Here is a 16,267-nt window from a genome sequence, read left to right on the forward strand (position 1 = left end):
AGGCTCTCCGCCTGCTCCTGGGAGCCCTGCAGCTCCAGTCCACCTGCCCCGGGCCCCTCTTTGGGGCCTGGCTCCAGTTCTCCAGTTCCACCCCCCTCACCAGGACCTCCTAGATTCCTTGCCCTCAGGGCCTGGCTCCCCCAAAGCCAGGTCTGGAAGCCCCCCCACCTCCACCCGCCAGGTATGTTCGGTTCTCTGGGCCCATATCCAATGCAGGCCCCCCCCCCCCCCCGTGGCTCCTAGGGACAGCTGTGCCACAGCCTGAGTGGACAAAGGAGGGAAGGAGGAGCGGAAGACAGAGTGGTGGATGAGGTGGGGAGTGAATGGTGTAGTCTGGAGTCAGGATTCAGGCCGGTAAGTGACTTCCCTGCAAGGCCTCAGGTCAAGAGTCACATAATGTTTGCTGACTTTTCTAGGTCACAAATTAAATCCCCTCCAAAAAACAGCAACAAAAAACCCCACTCAATCACACCTTGACCCAAGGTCTGGTAGTGGCATTTTAGTGGCTTTTGTTGGTGGCAGAAGCAGCAGGAGGAGGAGGGGGAGAGTCCGCCTGCTCCCAGCATGTCTAGCCATGCTCCTCCCACTGGACGGAAGCCAGGAAGGTACGGATTTCCATGGGCTGCAGCGTGATGGTGGCGGGGTCCAGCCGAGAGGGAGAGGGCAGGGGTGTGGGGCCTGGGGAGGAGCAAGGGAGGAGTAAGGGCCACAGATTTCCTCTGTCTCACCCCTCCCCCTGCTCCTTCCCTGGGCCTACACATGACCATACACTCTCAAATCTGTCCCTGGGGCGTTATTCCCAGACCTGTTTTTCAACTGCCCCCCCCCCCAGGCCCTGAATACCACCCCCAAGTCTGTCTCCAGTGCCTGGCCATCTCCATCACACCCTCCAGCCCTATTCTAAAGACCATCATGCCAACCCCACGGGTGACAGACACACCCCTTTCCCCAGAACTAGATACCCATGGGATTCCATCTCAAACCCTCAAGACCCACTGGTAGTTTGCTCGGACCCACTTAAGACCCTTAAACTGCTAACCAGGATCGGAACACTAGAGCTCTCTACACCTGGGTCCTGGCCAACATTCCCACACCTCCCCACACGGCTCCCAGCTCCCAGCTCCCCACCCCCCCCCCACCCCCCGCCCCGGGCAGGCCCGCACCCGTGTTTGGTGTCCACTTGAGCCTGGAGGCGCTGGCCCGGAGCTGGTTGGCCACCAGCGTGGTCTCCTGCAGGTAGGTGATGGTGAAGGCGGAGAAGAGGTCCTGCAGGCAGTGGATATGGGCAGGGCTGAGTAGGGACAGAGCGGGGTTTCGCCTCTCCCTCCTTTCTTTGCCTGGGTCTTGTCTCCTTCCCACCTCCGCCCTCCTCACCGTCAAATCCAAGGTCACGGGGGAGCTCAGGTTGCCAGAGTCCTCCCCTACAGCGAACTGGTGCTCCAAGCGCAACAGCAGCGTTTTCTGGTCCCAGCGGGCCAGCGTGAGCAGGTGTACGGAGGGAGGGAGCTCCCGGCGCAGCCCAGAGAACTGCGGAAAGCGGGGTGGGGCTGAGGCAGCGAGGCTAGGAGGCGGGGCTCCGACGCAAGGGGCGGGGTTTAGTCGGGGAGGGGCGATGACCCCTTATAAAGAGACCCAGGAACAGGGCGGTGCCGGGATGGGGGCGGGACCGAGCCGCAGAAAGGGCCGAACTGATCTGGCCGGAGACCCACTGGGATGGGGGGCGGGGCTGAAGGCAGGGCTGGACCAAACGTAGGGGGAGGAGGGTGGGAGCTGGAAGGGGAGAGGGCGGAGGCTGTGCCTGGACCCAGTCCCGGCCGAGGGGACTGAACAGGCTGGTACTGGGCGGGGCCTGCGGGGCAACCGGGCTGAGCTGAGGGGTGGGACTAGCTTATGGCCTCCCCAGGACGAGTTAGGGGCAGGCGGAGTGGGACCCACATTAGGCCGGGAAAACCCACCGCGGCTCACTGGGGTCCCCTACCAGGCGGCCCAGTGCCCCTCACCTGCTTGCGCGGGGCGACTTTCAGATGGTAGGGGGCGCCGCCACCCGGGGCCAGCACCACCTGTGGGGCCAGGACCTCCTTCTCTGCCTGCAACCGGTGCCCGGTGGCCGCGGTCCGGACCTTGTCCAGCAGCACGAGGTGGCGCCCTCGCACCCACCGCCCCAACCCGTCCTCCAGTAACGCCTCCCCTACGCCACGTCCGTCATCCTTCAGGAGCCTTCGGTGCACCTGCAGGGAGTCCACAGGACAGGGTGAGGGGTCCCTCTGGCCAATTGCTGGCCCAGGGCTCGTGGAAATTTCAAGAGAAACCGAAGAGTGGGAAGCATGGACCCAGAGAAAGGTCCGGTAGAGGGTCGCCACGGAAGTGGGGAGTCAACCTAGCAAGGGCCTGGGACAGAGGGAGGTAGGGATCTAACGGGACAGGGCAGGCAAGTCAGGGCCTGGAGGAGGTGGGGGGCTGGGTAGGGAGGGGACAAAAGGGAGGAGTAAACTTGTCACATAGGAACAGAGGTTTCAGCTTAGTGGGAACTACAGGCGGGGGGCTACACCTAGCAGAGAACCGGGACGGACACAGGCTTCAAGGTCCAGTAGGCACCAGAGTGGGAACTGGCTCAGGGCTCTGGCCACTCACCATGAGCTCCATAGAGCCATCCCTCAGGCTGCTGCCCCCCTGGGAGCGGTCAGTCAGCACCGTCAGCTGCATGTTGCCATCCTGGGGGGGGGCGGGGGGGGGGAGAGTGAGGGGCCCCACAGCCAGGCAGCCACACCCCCAGGCAGGCCCCACAGGGGATGGGGAGACCACCAAGGGCAGCTGGGAGACGCTCAGCTTGAGGGGTGACCCCCACTCTGTGCAGGGGTGCTGAGAAGTGGGGAGCAGGATGGGGGGGGATACCCTGATGTAAATGCGGCTGTTGACTGGATAGTAGTTTCCCGCCACTGTCTCAGTCTGGTTCAGTTTCCAGGTGGGCCGATAATCCCGCCTGGGGAGGTGGAGGGGTTCGGTCAGGCCTGGGGTCCAGCTCCCCTTCCCCGGTTCTCCATTCCTCACTCCCCCGTCATCCCCTCCCTCCCACACTCAGAGGAGCAGCAGATGCTCCCACGATCCCAGGGGGCCCTCCACACACCGCAGGCCACCCGTGGCTGCCCCCGGTCACCCCGACCTCCTCTCCAGGATCTCTCGGCCATTGCTGTCGGTGTAAAAGAGTCCTTTCGTCTCCAGCACGGTGTCAAAGCGACTGATGATCTCCTTCCCCCAGCCGTCACTATACCCGAGGGGATGGCAAGATTGTGAGCTCCACCGGCGCCGCTCTGCCCTCGCGCCCAGCCCCCCAGTCCCAGCGGGTGCCACTCACCCCACAGGGATTGGTCCCACCGTCCACTCGAGCTCCAGGTGCCGCTGTCCTCGGTACAAGCGAACCACTTGGGAACACCAGGCTGAGAAGTTCTGGTGAACCTCCTGCACCAAGGGTGTCTGCAGGCAGGTAGGGGTGGAGGGCAGGTCTAAGCATACACCTGAGCACGGGTGAGCCCTGCAAATATCCACCCCTGCTACAAACCTCACAGAGGCCTACACCCGGGTCAACCCCACCTCTCCCACCTGCCTAGGTGTGATGCCCACACTTCCTCCGTCAGATGTTACCGCGTCATTCTTGAGTGTGGCAATAGGATTGTTGCCCACCATTGCCCCATCTTCCCTCCTTAGAACAGGATTCTAGTTTGGCAGGTGGCTACCCAGACTAAAGACATTGTCTTCACATTGTCCAGTCTTCCCTGAGGCTATCAGTAGCTGTGTGGCCATGGCTTGCTCCATGGAAAACCATCAACCTGGTGTAAACAACGTTCCTTGCCTCTTTCCCTCTCCCACTGGCTCAAATGCAAGTACGATGGCTGGAGCTTGAGTAGCCATCTTGGGCCAGGAGGTAGAAGCTGAATGTTGAGGAAAGTAGAGCAATGAGGCAGAAGAGGTCTGGATGGGGGTGCCTGGGTGGCTCAGTCGGTTGAGCGTCCGACTTCGGCTCAGATCACGATCTCGCAGTCTGTGGGTTCAAGCCCCGTGTCGGGCTCTGTGCTGACAGCTCAGAGCCTGGAGCCTGCTTCGGATTCTGTGTCTCTCTCTCTCTCTCTCTCTCTCTCTCTGCCCCTCCCCTGCTCACACCCTGTCTCTTTCTCAAAAATAAACATTAAAAAAATATTTTAAAAGAAAAGAAGAAGAAGAGGTCTGGATGACTGTGAAATCACCCCACCTGCCCTGGATGGCCCAGCCAGACTTTCTGTTAGATGGAAAGAAAGCCGATCGTGTTTTAGGCACGATGAATTTTGGCAACTGTTACTACAGGCAAAACTATATCCTAACACAGCGACCCAGGTATGCGGAAGGTTCACCTCAAGGGGAAGCAGGGCAAATGTGAACCTTGCCATTACCTGAGCCATCCCTGCCCTACGAGGAAATATCAGCGAGAGGTCCCACAAGGGTGGGCCCTGTCCCGGCCAGATGCACCCTCAGACATCCACCCCAAGGGAGACTCACCCAAGCCCTATCCAAGTGTGAACTCTCAAATCCCCACCTCAGATATAATCCTCAGTGAAGCCTTCGAGCAATTCCACCCGGCCCTCCCCATTCACGGGCCAACTGAATACACCCCACCTCCAGCTTCCAAGGCCAAGTATAATCCCGACACCCACAGCAGATGTGAAAGCCTTTGTTCTTGCTTCTAAGACAGGGCTGTTACTCAACCAGCCATGAATATCCGCCCAGTGGGGATACTTGAGATCCTCAAGTATTCCCCTCAGGTCTTAGCTGTCTTTGGATATGATCGAGGTGCAAATCCTACACTCACCCCCCACACCCGCCCAGACTCTACCCCCCCACACCCACCCACACATAGCTCACCACCCGCCCAGACTCCACCCCCCTCCCCCCCACACACCCACTCCTCATCCCTGGGCACGGACCTTCACCAGGCGCGTTTGAGCCCAGCGGCTCACCATCAATGGTTTCTCTTGGTTGGGTCTGAAGATGTAGGCACCTGAGACCTGGGCGCTTAGGTTGTTGCCTACACTGGCGTTGTACCTGGACCGGGGCAGGTGAGAGTCAAGGTAGGTGACCCCAGCTCCACTTACACCCCCTCCCTGGACTAGTGGTACCCCCCCCCCCCCCGCCTCACCAGTAGAAGGCTTGGCGAACAGGTAGCAGGAGGTTCTGGTCCAGGTTCTCCATCTCCACCAAGAGCCCTGTGTCAGGGTCAAACCTAGCCCGGATGTGCTGCAGAGAAAAGGCGGACAGACGTTAATGACCATCATCTCAGCCAAGGGCAGCGTCATCCTTCCTGGGGCTCAGGAGGTACCCTCCCTCCCTCTATCTCCTCACCTGGCCCTATTAACAAATCCTAACAGATCTACCTTGTACCCTCTCCTTAAGCTGATCACTTCTTAACCATTTCCGTGGCCTTCTGGGACTAATGCCGCTGACCCCTTCCGGGCTCACCTCCCCGTCAGTTCGCTCTGAGGCCGCCAGAGGGCGCCAGTGACACCCTAAGTACGACCCTAACCCCCGGTCCGCTGGGGCCCAGGGCTGACTTGGGCGTTTGACCGAGTAACCACAGTGCCACCACCCAAGAGACTTTTAGGGGCCAACGGAAATGTGTAAATTTTAATTTCTCCTGGAATCAGAAGAAAACTTAAATGTAATAATAAGGAGTATGTTATAACGAAGACTGGTTAATATTCATCTTTTATACCCACCTGGTCCTGAAATATAATTTTTAACTTTTTTTTTTTTTAATGGAAAAAGGGACCCACAAAGGCAAAAGTGCTGGGGCCCCATGACAGTCTTAGTGCAGCCCTGTCCCTCACGTGGCTCCTTGGAAGTAAAAGCCGAAGTCTTCCCCTGGGCCCTCAAGTCCTGCACAGTCTGACCTGTCACCCAACACCCGCCCCTCCAGCCACAGAGGGTTCCTTGAACACTCGCCACCTTCCTGGCTGAGGGCTTTTGCTTCTGCTGTTCCCTGCCTGCCTGGGTCCTTCTCCGTGCCACCCCCCGCCCCTCCGCTCCCAGTGGCCACGTGGCTCCCTCCCTCAAGTCTCTGACTTGCCTCATTTAATTTGCAAACCCCTACCACCGTCAGCTCTTTCGTATCTGTCAAGCGTCACACGTGATTACACTGGGTCCGCACAACAGTCCCAGGAAAGGACACTGAGGTTCAAAGGGAAGTGGTCACTCACTGGAGGACACATAATGGGAGACTGGTAACTACACCATGAACTGATGTAGTTCATCCACTGATCCACTCCATGAGGCTCGCCATGATACCTCAAATTTCTCACAGCGACAGGGAAGGGGATCCCGACCGTCTCACCTCATTTTGGATGGCCAAGACACGGGACCAGGGCCGCTGGGATCTGGGCTGGGGTTTGTGGGCGTGGGGGCGCTGGCCAGGCACCTGGCTTACTGAGTAGATGCTGAAGCCCAGGGCAGGCACCGAGGCTGGGAAAAGCAGTTCCTGACCGTCTGAGCTAGGAAGTATCACCACCTCAAGTAAGGGAAGAGGGAAACAGAGTCAAGAGACTGTGAGTAACCTATTGAGCTGTACATAGGCCGGGTCAAACTCCATCAGGAGAAGGAGCCCCAAATGGGAGGAAGAAATTAAAGTGTTGGCCAGGGAGGATGGGGTGTCAGAAATTCTGAGTTAGAGATTGCAGAGAAGATTCATAAAGTGGGGAGACAGCATTGCTTGGAGGGTGTAGAGACTGTGGGAGAAGGAGAAGTGAGGGAGGAAGTGGAGAAAGAGATCCTTGAAGCAAGGGAATGAGGGAAAGGCAGATTCTTGGGGGAGGAAGAGATTCGTAGGAAGAGGCGTTCCAGGATGGAGAGAATAAGCGTTCAAAAAAAAAACTAAAAAAATAAAATTTGGGGCCCCTGACTAGCTCAGTCCGTAGAGCATGCGACTCAGTCTCAGGGTTGTAAATTCGAGCCCCACGTTGGATATAGATTACTTCAAAAAATAAAATCCCGGGGTGCCTTGGGTAGCTCAGTCAACTAAGCATCCAACTCGTGATCTCAGCTCAGGTCTTGATCTCAGGGTCGTGAGTTCAAGTCACCCGTTGGGCTCCACACTGGGGCATGGAACCTACTTAAAAAATCCTTTTATGTTAACTAAAATTTAAATACAATTTGAAAAAAAATTTAAATAAAATCTTTAAAAAAAAAGTCATGAGGAGACATTAAAAATGGGGAAGACTGCTCAGGAGGCAGGGCAGGGGGATGGGTAGGGAGACAGATGTGGCCAAGGGGAATGATGTTAAGGGGCAGAGGGGGGAGATATTCACAGAAAGAGAAAGTACCAGGCACAGGTATTGATGGAGGGGAAGATATTCACGAGAACGAGTTACCCAAGAGAGGGAGGTGTCCATGGGAGGAGGTATCCATGAAGGCAGATAATTATAGGGGGGGGGAGGTGGGGGGCGGGTAGAAATGCTCAGGTGGAGGTGTCCAAGGCAGGAGGTAACGGGGGGGGGGGGGGGGGGTACTCATAGGACGAATATTCATTGAATGGGCTCACATCGCTGGGCACAACTGTGCCATTCGGGTCCCTCACGACGAAACCGTGTTTGCTGACTGGCAGCCGCACCATCCAATTTATTTTCCGTCCCAAGGGGTTATAAATAGTCACTTGGAACTGGTGTGGGAGGGTCAGAACGGGCAAGGGTTACAGCAGGCCTTCTTGAAACCCACCCACCACAGGCGGCAACTCCCTCGGGTGATCCAAGCCCCCACGGGGTTCTTTGGTCTCCGTCCCACCCCAGTTTCACTGCGCCCCACGTGGTCACAGGTCGCTTCTCCAACAAAACAATTTCGCAGGCCGCGGGTGCCTCCAGAGACCCTCCGTCTGAGCCCCACCTCCTCCGGGCCCCGCCCCGCTGTCCTCAGGTTCCTGCTCTATCCACCCACCAGACCTGGCTCCCGGCCCCGCCCCTCCGGCCCGGGGCCCAGCTCACGTTCTTCGCTGTCTGGCTGAGCGGACAGACGCTGACGTTGAGGTTTCGGCAGTACGTGAAGTCCTCCTTGGAGCCGCTGAGCCGCGCCAGCGCATTGCTCAGAAGAACCTGTGGGAGGGAGCGTGAAGGTGTGGGTCGGCTCTAGATGCCCACCCAGGTCTCCTCCCCATCCCCTCCCGGGCCCCGCCCACCCCGCCCTAGGCCCCGCCCCACTCCTGCCCCCGCCTCTCTTGCCCCAAGCCCCGCCCCTACGAGCCCTTCTAGCCCCCACCCCACTTTGCCCACCTCTTACAGTCTCCGCCCTTCCGTTCGGTACCGGCCTTTCCCTGTCCCCGCCCCTTCCCAGGCCCCACCCCGCGCACCTCGCAGGGGTCCCAGCCGGCAGCCAGCTGTCGCGCGTAGTCGTCGGCCACGTGCTGCTTGGAGGTTCCGCTGACCGCGTCGTGGTGCTGGAGCACGGCCATCGCCTCATCTGCAAGCAGATTGTGAAGCGGGTGGGGTCTCTGCAGGGCTCTCAGTCCCGACCCCAAGGACACGGGACAGGTCACGTGTGTGCGGGCCGGGTTCTTAGGAGCTTTATGAAGGGAATCGAGGGGGTGGCGAGGGTCTGGCGTCCAGCTTCGGACACGCTCCCGTCCCCTCACCAGCCCCGACACCTACTGAGGGGTGCGCTGTCTCCCGAGCCGTAGGGTCCCACGTTGGCCGCCGGACCCGCCAGCGCCTCCAGCTGGTTGCATACCTGGGGGGCAGAGAGGGCGTGTCGTGGCCCTGGACCTGTCGGGAGCGCTGGGCGCCCGCTTGGGCTCAGCACCCACCCACCTGCAGAAAGTTGTAGCTGAGGCGCTCGTAGCGTTTGAGGGCCGGCCGGCTGGAAAAGTAGCCAGTCCAAAACTGGTGAGGGCCGTCGGCGTAGGGAAAGAAGTCATCCTGTTTCACAGACCTGCAGCGGCAGAGGTGTTGAGGGCAGGGTCAGGACCCAAAGGCCATGCCAACATCCCCCCCCCCCCCCCCGCGCAAGCTCCCCTCCCCCCCGCAAATACCAGGTAAGGTTGGCCTTGTTCAGCTCCCAGAGGTAACAGGCGGGAGTGGAGTAGAGAACATTGACGCGGCTCCCGTTGGCCTGCTGCTGGGGGGAGGTGTCCGTGTGTGAGCCCTCGGGAGTCCGCACCTTCCCAGGGGGCCCACAGGTGTGCACCGACATCCTCACACACGTGTGCACGCATTCATGCATGCGGGGGGGGGGGGCGTTCAGATTCTCTTAACACACATTTTGAGTGCAAAACAGTGGCCAAGTGTGAAACTGAATTCTGCCAGCACGGATATTACCAGCACGGAAAGAATTTCACGGATGCAAGAATAAACCTGAAATTTTTACTAAGCTTGTTTTAAAAATTCCAATTGTATTATTATTATTTTTTTAATGTTTATTTATTTTTGAGAAAGAGCGAGACTGCGTGCATGAGCTTGAGCAGGGGAGGGGCAGAAAGAGAGGGAGACACAGAATCCGAAGCAGGCTCCAGGCTCTGAGCTGTCAGCATAGAGCCCGAGGCGGAACTCGAACCCACGGACTGTGAGGTCATGACCGGAGCCAAAATCAGACGCTCAACCGAGCCACCCACGCGTGCCTCCAATTTTATTATTAAAAATGTTTGTGGAAAAACTAAGTGTGACATCATAGGGTGGGAATAATCCCTCAGCACTGTCAGGTTATTGCTAAATGACACCGCTGTTATAATTAAAGGAGGCACACTTTCTGCTGAGGGAGGTGGACGCACAAGAAGGTGACCTCCGTGCAGACAAAGATGTCTGTTCTGCTTGTGCTGTGAACCCAGTGCCTGGTATACAGCAGGTGCTCACTAAACACTTGAGTGAATGAAAGGAAGTGAGTGGCACCACATGCCTTTATGTGCGTGCACATGTCTACACCTGCACCCGTGCGCGCGCGCGCACACACACACACACACACACACACACACACACACACACAGTAGTCACTCAGCAAACAATCGCTTGATTCTTCAATATGCTCAGGATTTCAGACACAGTCTAAGAAGCAGAGGCCAGCCTCATTCTCATGGAATTCGCAGCCAAGTAGAGGAGAGGCATCGTGAACACAGTTGGTTATGATAAGCCTGGATGTGGCATCACAGGTATTTACGGGAACTGGGTGTACACAGCGGAAAGGACAAGAGCTCCACCTGGAGTTTGGTGAAGCCTTCCTGGAGGAGGAGATTTCGCAGCTTGTGTATTAAAGGAGAAGCGGAAGGTTTTATTTCTACCCCAAATAATAATAATAATAATAATAATAATAATAATAAACAACCATATTATTTACCCGACACTGTTCTACTAATCTGTGTAAATGAACTCCTTCAAGGGGCCCTCGGGTGGCTGAGTCGGTTGAGTGTCGACTTCAGCGCAGGTCATGATCTCACGGTTTGTGAGTTCGAGCCCCGCGTTGGGCTCGTTGCTGTCAGCGCAGAGCCCGCTTCGGATCCTCTGTTCCCCAATGTTTGCCTGCCCCTCCCCCGCTTGTGCTCTCTCAAAACAAAACAAAAGACATTAAATAAATTCATTAAACCCTAACAGCCTTCTCAGGTAGGAGCCACCATTGTGCCCACTTTCTAGACAAGAAAACTAAGGCAGAGTGCTTAGAACTCTGCTTAGGACGTGGAGACTGCCGGCAGACAACCCTGGGGATGGAACTGATAGGAAGGGACATTTCTTTCTTTTTTTGTAAACGTTAATTTTATTTATTTTGAGAGAGAGAAAGAGAGAGCGAGCAGGGGAGGGGCAGAGAGAGAGAATCCCAAGGAGGCTCCGCGCCATCAGCGCAGAGCCTGACTTGGGGCTCCAACTCACGAACCGCGAGATCGTTCACGAACCATGAAATCAAGAGTCAGACGCTTCAGTGACTGAGCCACCCAGGTGCCTCAGGAGGGGACGTTTCAGATGGGAAAGGCCCAAAGGTGTCTGAGCCCTGATTCCCGGAACCTGTTAGGTTACACAGCCAAAGGAAATTAAGATTGCGAGTGGAGGGGCGCCTGGGTGGCGCAGTCGGTTAAGCGTCCGACTTCAGCCAGGTCACGATCTCACGGTCCGTGAGTTCGAGCCCCGCGTCAGGCTCTGGGCTGATGGCTCGGAGCCTGGAGCCTGTTTCCGATTCTGTGTCTCCCTCTCTCTCTGCCCCTCCCCCGTTCATGCTCTGTCTCTCTCTGTCCCAAAAATAAATAAACGTTGAAAAAAAATTAAAAAGAAAAAAAAATGGAAGAGGGAGGCGGGAGTGAGAGTAAGAAAGAGAAGTGATGATGCTGTGTGGCTGGCTTGCAGGACGGGGAGGCCGTGACCCAAGGAATGGGGCTGGCCTCTGGAAGCTGGACAAGGCAAGGAAACGTTCCCCCAGAGCTTCCAGAAGGCACCCAGCCCTGCTGACATCTTGATCTTAACCCAGTGAGAATTGTGTCAGGCTTTCTGAGCTACAAAAGCGGAAGGTAATATATTTCTGTTGTTTTTCAGCCGCTGCGTTTGTTGGTAATTTGTTATAATAGCAATAGAAAACTAAGATAGGACCCATTGCTATGCATATGACCCAAAGGCCAGGGACACAAGCACACTCATGCACACGAGATGGGCACAATTACCTGGGCATTGACCAGCTGGATGAGCCTGTCGAGGTTCCTGAACCACATGTTAGCATTCTCATATTGGAAGTCTGAGCCCATGGTCATTATGGTGTGGTTGGTGCGGAAGTGCTGGCCCTGTGGATGGAATGGAGAATTCTCAGGCCGGAGGGTCCTAAACCACCCCTGTGTTCAGCTGTCTCTTGGTATACATGTGGTCAAGAGTGTGGGTGCACACAGAGGAGGGAAGGAAGTGGGTCGTGTGGGAGTACAGGGACACATGTGAAAACAGCCACAAGCTGTTGAGTAAGTCTCTTGGGCCCAGCACACAAAGGAGGGCACTGAGGCACAGTGTCATGCCGTCTCATGGCCCCGGTGAGCATCTGGGGTGGCAAAGGTCATCAGCAGTCTTTTTTTTTTTTTTTAATGTTTATTTATTTTTGAGAGAGACAGACAGAATGCGAGTGGGTTAGGGGCAGAGAGAGAGGGACACACAGAATCCGAAGCAGGCTCCAGGCTCTGAGCTGTCAGCACAGAGCCCAACGAGGGGCTGGAACTCCTGAACCGTGAAATCATGACCTGCACGGAAGCCGAACGCTTCACCAACTGAGCCACCCAGGCGCCCCTTGTCAGTCTTCTAATCAGAAATGCACACAGGGGAGCCTGGGTGGCTCAGTCGGTTGAGCATCTGACTCTTGATTTCGGTTCAGGTCATGATCCCGTGGTCAGTGAGATCGAGCCCCATATCCAGCTCCATGCTGACGGCTCAGAGCCTGCTTGGGATTCTCTCTCTCTCTCTCTCTCTCTCTCTCTCTCTCTCTGCCTCCCACCCCTGCTCGTGCACACTCCCTCTCTCTCTCTCTCAAAATAAGTAAACAAACTTAAAAAAAAAAAAAAGGAAATGCATACAAATCTGAAAGGGGAACGTGGTGATAGGGAAGGAAGTGTTCCCTCCCTCCGAGGGTTCCAAGGAGGTGTTAGGGAACGCCCAGGCTGTGGAAAGTGCCCGGTGCATTATGAACACCAGCCTCATGGGTCCTGCACAGTAGGGTTACCTGGGCAGTGGCCAACTGCAGGAAGTAATTGACCAGTTCCTCGGCGTTGTACTCAGGGCTGCGCCGGTCCTCCACGAACGGCTTGTCGGCACACAGCGTGTCCCAGCACAGTTTCTCAGGTGGGTTGTAAATATTGGGGAGCACACCTGCATGCCACACCGGGCTCAGGAGGAGGCCCTGCGCCCCAGACCTGCCCTGGGGTCAAAGCCTGCCACGCCCCACCCAGGAGGGGCTTCAGAATTTGCAGGGCCCCGTGCCAAGTGCAAACGCTGGGTCCTTGTTCGTAAATTATTAAGAGTTTCAGGACAATGACAACAGAGTATAAAAACACACCCAGGGCCCTCTGAGCACGGTCCCAGGTCCCAGGCCCCTGGGGCCAGCCCTGCCCCCACCCCAACTCCTTACTGGTAAAGAGGTCGGCCACTGGGGGCTTCAGGCTGGCGCTAGCCCGCCAAACCTGCTCCAGCCCTAGGTTCTCTTCCCGCACTCTCTTATCTTGATAATCCAGACGCCCGAAGAAGAGGCCATCAAAGCCCATCTGGAGGTGGGGAGGGATGAGCAGAATCGGAGGGTAGGAGGAGTAGATGCCCAGCCCTCTCATCACCCACCGCCGGACCCCTCCACATGGGAGGGGCGGGTCGGAGCACAGGGAGGAAAAGCAGGTCTGAAACCAGAAGGCCTCCAGCCCATTTCGAAGCTTGGGGAAGGGCCAGATCACACCGCGGGAGAGCTTGGAGGGGTAGGTCTAACGCTAGAACAGACCTCCACCTTCCCCAGCTTGGAAAGAGGCCTGGCTCAAGGCTTTCCCCCTTATGCAGCCTGAAGGAATCAGAGCACGGAAAGGGAGCTGGGTCAAGGCAAAGATTACGAAACTGGTGGGAAAGAGGGGCAGGCCTCCACCTGCCACCTGGACTGGGGAGGAGCTGGGATCATAGCAAACGGGGGTGGGGGCTCCAGTGAGGGGCAGGTGTGGGGCCCGGCGTGGAGTCAGCCTGGGCCAAGGCAGAGCAGAAAGGCGGGGTTTTTTTTTGGGGGGGGGGCGGGTAGCAGTAATGGGATTCACAGCTCACCCAAGGGGCAGGGTCTCAAGGGGCCAAAGGGCCAGGGAACAGGGCCTGGTCCCTGTGAGCTTGCAGGGAAGGGTGGGGCTTGAGTGGCCAAGGGAGAAGTCAGAGCTGGTGAATGGGCAGTTCGTGAGAGGTCAGGAAATCACCTGTGCGAACAGCGAGGCCTGCTCCCGAGAGTGACCGAAGGGATCAATGTGCCAGGCCACACGGGGGCGCCCATCTTCGCCAAAGGTGTCTTCCAGGAAGCGCAGTCCCAGTGTCATCTGGTCTATAATGGCTCCATAGTGCGTGGCTGCCTCATCATTCATCACCCAGCCACCGTTGGCAAACTCCAGGCGCCCTGTGCCGGGAAAGACAAAGACAATTGGCAGGGCCATGAATGGGGCCAGGGTTGGCAACGCAGGGGATAGGAAGACCTGCTTGTGAACCCAGGCCTGGAGGGAGAAGAGGGGTCACTCCCAGGCCAATGAAGCCAGATATGGAAGAGAGGGCATTCTGCACCACAGGCTCCCCTGAGGATCCCTTGGAGGTGGGGCCTTGCGGGATGCATAGGAGTTCTACAAGTAAGGGAAATTCCAGGTAGGCGGAGCCACATGCACACACAGGCTGCACACGGCATGATAAAATCTCAGAAGCTACGGTGTGTCAGAAACAGCAGCTGAGCTGGGCTTCCTCTTTTCACTTCCTTGGGGCAGGCTCACCCTGGCGCACCAGGTCCCGCACAACTTCCTGTGTTGCATTTGTCTGCTGGTGCCACCAACGGGAGAAGAAGGCAATCTCCACATAGATGAATCGGCGGGTGGGCTCCACCAGCAGAGAAGAGATGACCGAGTCTAGGATGTACTGCACACCTGCGTGCTGGACGTCATTATGGACTGTGGACACAGGGGTCAGGCAGTCAGGGACAAACGAGCCAAGGGGGGGATATTCTTCAACACAGGAGCCCAAGCTGGGCATTGTCCCCACCCTAATGTCCAGGACCCAGAAAGGATTGGAAGGGCTCAAAGGGGCCATGGGAGTCCCAGGGGTAAGTCCCCCACGCTCTACTCACTGCCATAAAAGTACTGGTCCACCGTCTTGAGCCAGCCCACATCATCATGTGTGTGGGCCACCAGGTGCACATTGAGCATGTCCGGATGTACCATAGGGCATGTCTGCACAGGGACCCCAAACACACACACCCTGTCAATTACCCAAGGTTAAGAGGCAAGCTGGGGTAGGGGTTTGGGGTGGGGGCGCAAGATAAGTCTCGATCTAGAGGTGAGTGCTTCAGAGAAATGGGGCTCGGCCCTTCCAGGGAGGACACACTCAGAGAAGCTCCCCCTGGACACAATCCCTCAGGGAAGCTCTCATTCACACGGTGGGGAAATGGTAATAGCAGTAGCTAATGTTTATCAAGCATTTGCAAATACCAAGCAGCCACCCTGGGGGGTGGGGGAGATATAATCTCATTTTCAGATGAGACCACTGAGGATCAGAGTGGTTAAGTGACTTGCCCCAAGTCACGAGCCAGGAAGTCAGGGAGCCAGACTGCAACTCGAGACAGGCTGACTCCAGAGTCCCAGCTCTCAAGCAACACCCTCCTCCCCCCCCACCACCCACATACACACATATGTTCAATCACACAGTTGCGTGCGTGCAAAGTCCAGGCGAGCCAACCCACAGAAGCAGGGAGGCAGGTACAGAGAGCCCTAGTCTCAGACTCACACAGCCAGACCTTTCAATGACGGAAAGCATGCCCTCAGACCACACTGTCGTATTAGCAACTCATTCACTAGGCACCCACAGAACAAACCCACCCACACCTCCCGATCCTACTCGGGCTTCACTCGAGCTTCTGTACATTTCCGCCCGCGGGCGGCGCTCACCTCATATCCCGCGGCCCGAGCGCCAGGCGCCGCCAGCAGTAACAAGAGGAAGGAGAGAGGCGGGAGCGGTGGCGGGAGCGCGCGGGAGCTCGTCCCGGGCCTCGCCGCGCCCCGGCCGCCACCGCCAGCGCGGACCCCCAAAGGCCGCGCGTCGGCCCCCATGGCTCCGCAGCCGCCGCTGCCTCCACCGCCACCGCGGCCGCCTCCGGGGCGTTCCCGGGCCCGGCAAAGGCGGGGCAAACGCCCCGCCCCCAGGACTCGACCTGGCCAATGGTTGCTGGCGGGGGCGGAGCTAAAGTGCGGCAGGGGCCCGGCGCCTCACTGGGCTGAGGCTGTTTCTGGCTACCCCTGAGGTCGCTAGGAGTGTAGGGAGGCGTTAGGCGTGTTCCCCACCCCCCCCACCCCCCCCGCCGAGGGTGCTGGTTTGGCCAGAAGAGCCTTTAGTGTCTCCCTACCTCCGAGTGGCCTCGGAGTGCCCCTTTGTCCCCGTGGATGCATCGGTCTCAGATTTTCCCATGGGTGTAATTTTGGCTAGGAGGTGGGAGTGTGTGCACAGGATCCTAGGGTGTCCCATTGACCTTTAAGGCTGGGGTCTTGGAGGGACCTAGCTTGGCTAGGAGCAGGGGTTGATGGCGGTCCTGTTCTGTCCTACGAGGATTACGG

General features: G+C 57.4%; 1 protein-coding gene across 2 annotated transcripts; it reads right to left on the reverse strand.

The window, feature by feature from the left end:
• Window positions 1-473: 473 nt before the first annotated feature.
• MAN2B1 (mannosidase alpha class 2B member 1) lies at window positions 474-15,794 on the reverse strand. 2 transcript variants are annotated; one of them, XM_047094849.1, is made up of 24 exons: window positions 15,605-15,794; window positions 14,788-14,890; window positions 14,438-14,611; window positions 13,883-14,076; window positions 13,075-13,207; window positions 12,670-12,815; window positions 11,636-11,752; window positions 9,035-9,120; window positions 8,814-8,934; window positions 8,655-8,733; window positions 8,357-8,466; window positions 7,995-8,102; window positions 7,559-7,675; window positions 6,356-6,529; window positions 5,165-5,262; window positions 4,953-5,070; window positions 3,353-3,471; window positions 3,161-3,262; window positions 2,893-2,980; window positions 2,632-2,712; window positions 2,001-2,228; window positions 1,375-1,527; window positions 1,164-1,266; window positions 474-678 (listed from the first exon to the last, which is right to left on the reverse strand). In XM_047094849.1, the coding sequence occupies exons 1-24, from the start codon at window positions 15,764-15,766 to the stop codon at window positions 569-571; spliced, it is 3,024 nt and encodes a 1,007-aa protein (XP_046950805.1). In that variant the 5' UTR covers window positions 15,767-15,794; the 3' UTR covers window positions 474-568. The 2 variants fall into 2 exon arrangements, with proteins under 2 accessions (XP_046950805.1, XP_046950806.1); XM_047094850.1 differs by having other exon boundaries at window positions 9,035-9,117; window positions 15,605-15,788.
• Window positions 15,795-16,267: the final 473 nt, after the last annotated feature.

Source organism: Lynx rufus, unplaced genomic scaffold (assembly GCF_022079265.1).
Source record: "Lynx rufus isolate CCGP_SWC_20201006 ecotype Redwood Valley unplaced genomic scaffold, mLynRuf1.p SCAF_4, whole genome shotgun sequence".
NCBI classification, from domain to species: Eukaryota; Metazoa; Chordata; class Mammalia; order Carnivora; family Felidae; genus Lynx; species Lynx rufus.

Coding starts and splice junctions, on each gene's coding strand:
- MAN2B1 (XM_047094849.1), bottom strand. CDS start 15,766: ATGGGGGCCGACGCGCGGCCTTTGGGGGTCCGCGCTGGCGGTGGCGGC. Junction 6,530..7,558: donor GCACAGTTGTGCCCAGCGAT/GTGAGCCCATTC, acceptor CCCTTACTTGAG/GTGGTGATACTTCCTAGCTC. Junction 5,263..6,355: donor TCTTGGCCATCCAAAATGAG/GTGAGACGGTCG, acceptor TTTTCTCTGCAG/CACATCCGGGCTAGGTTTGA.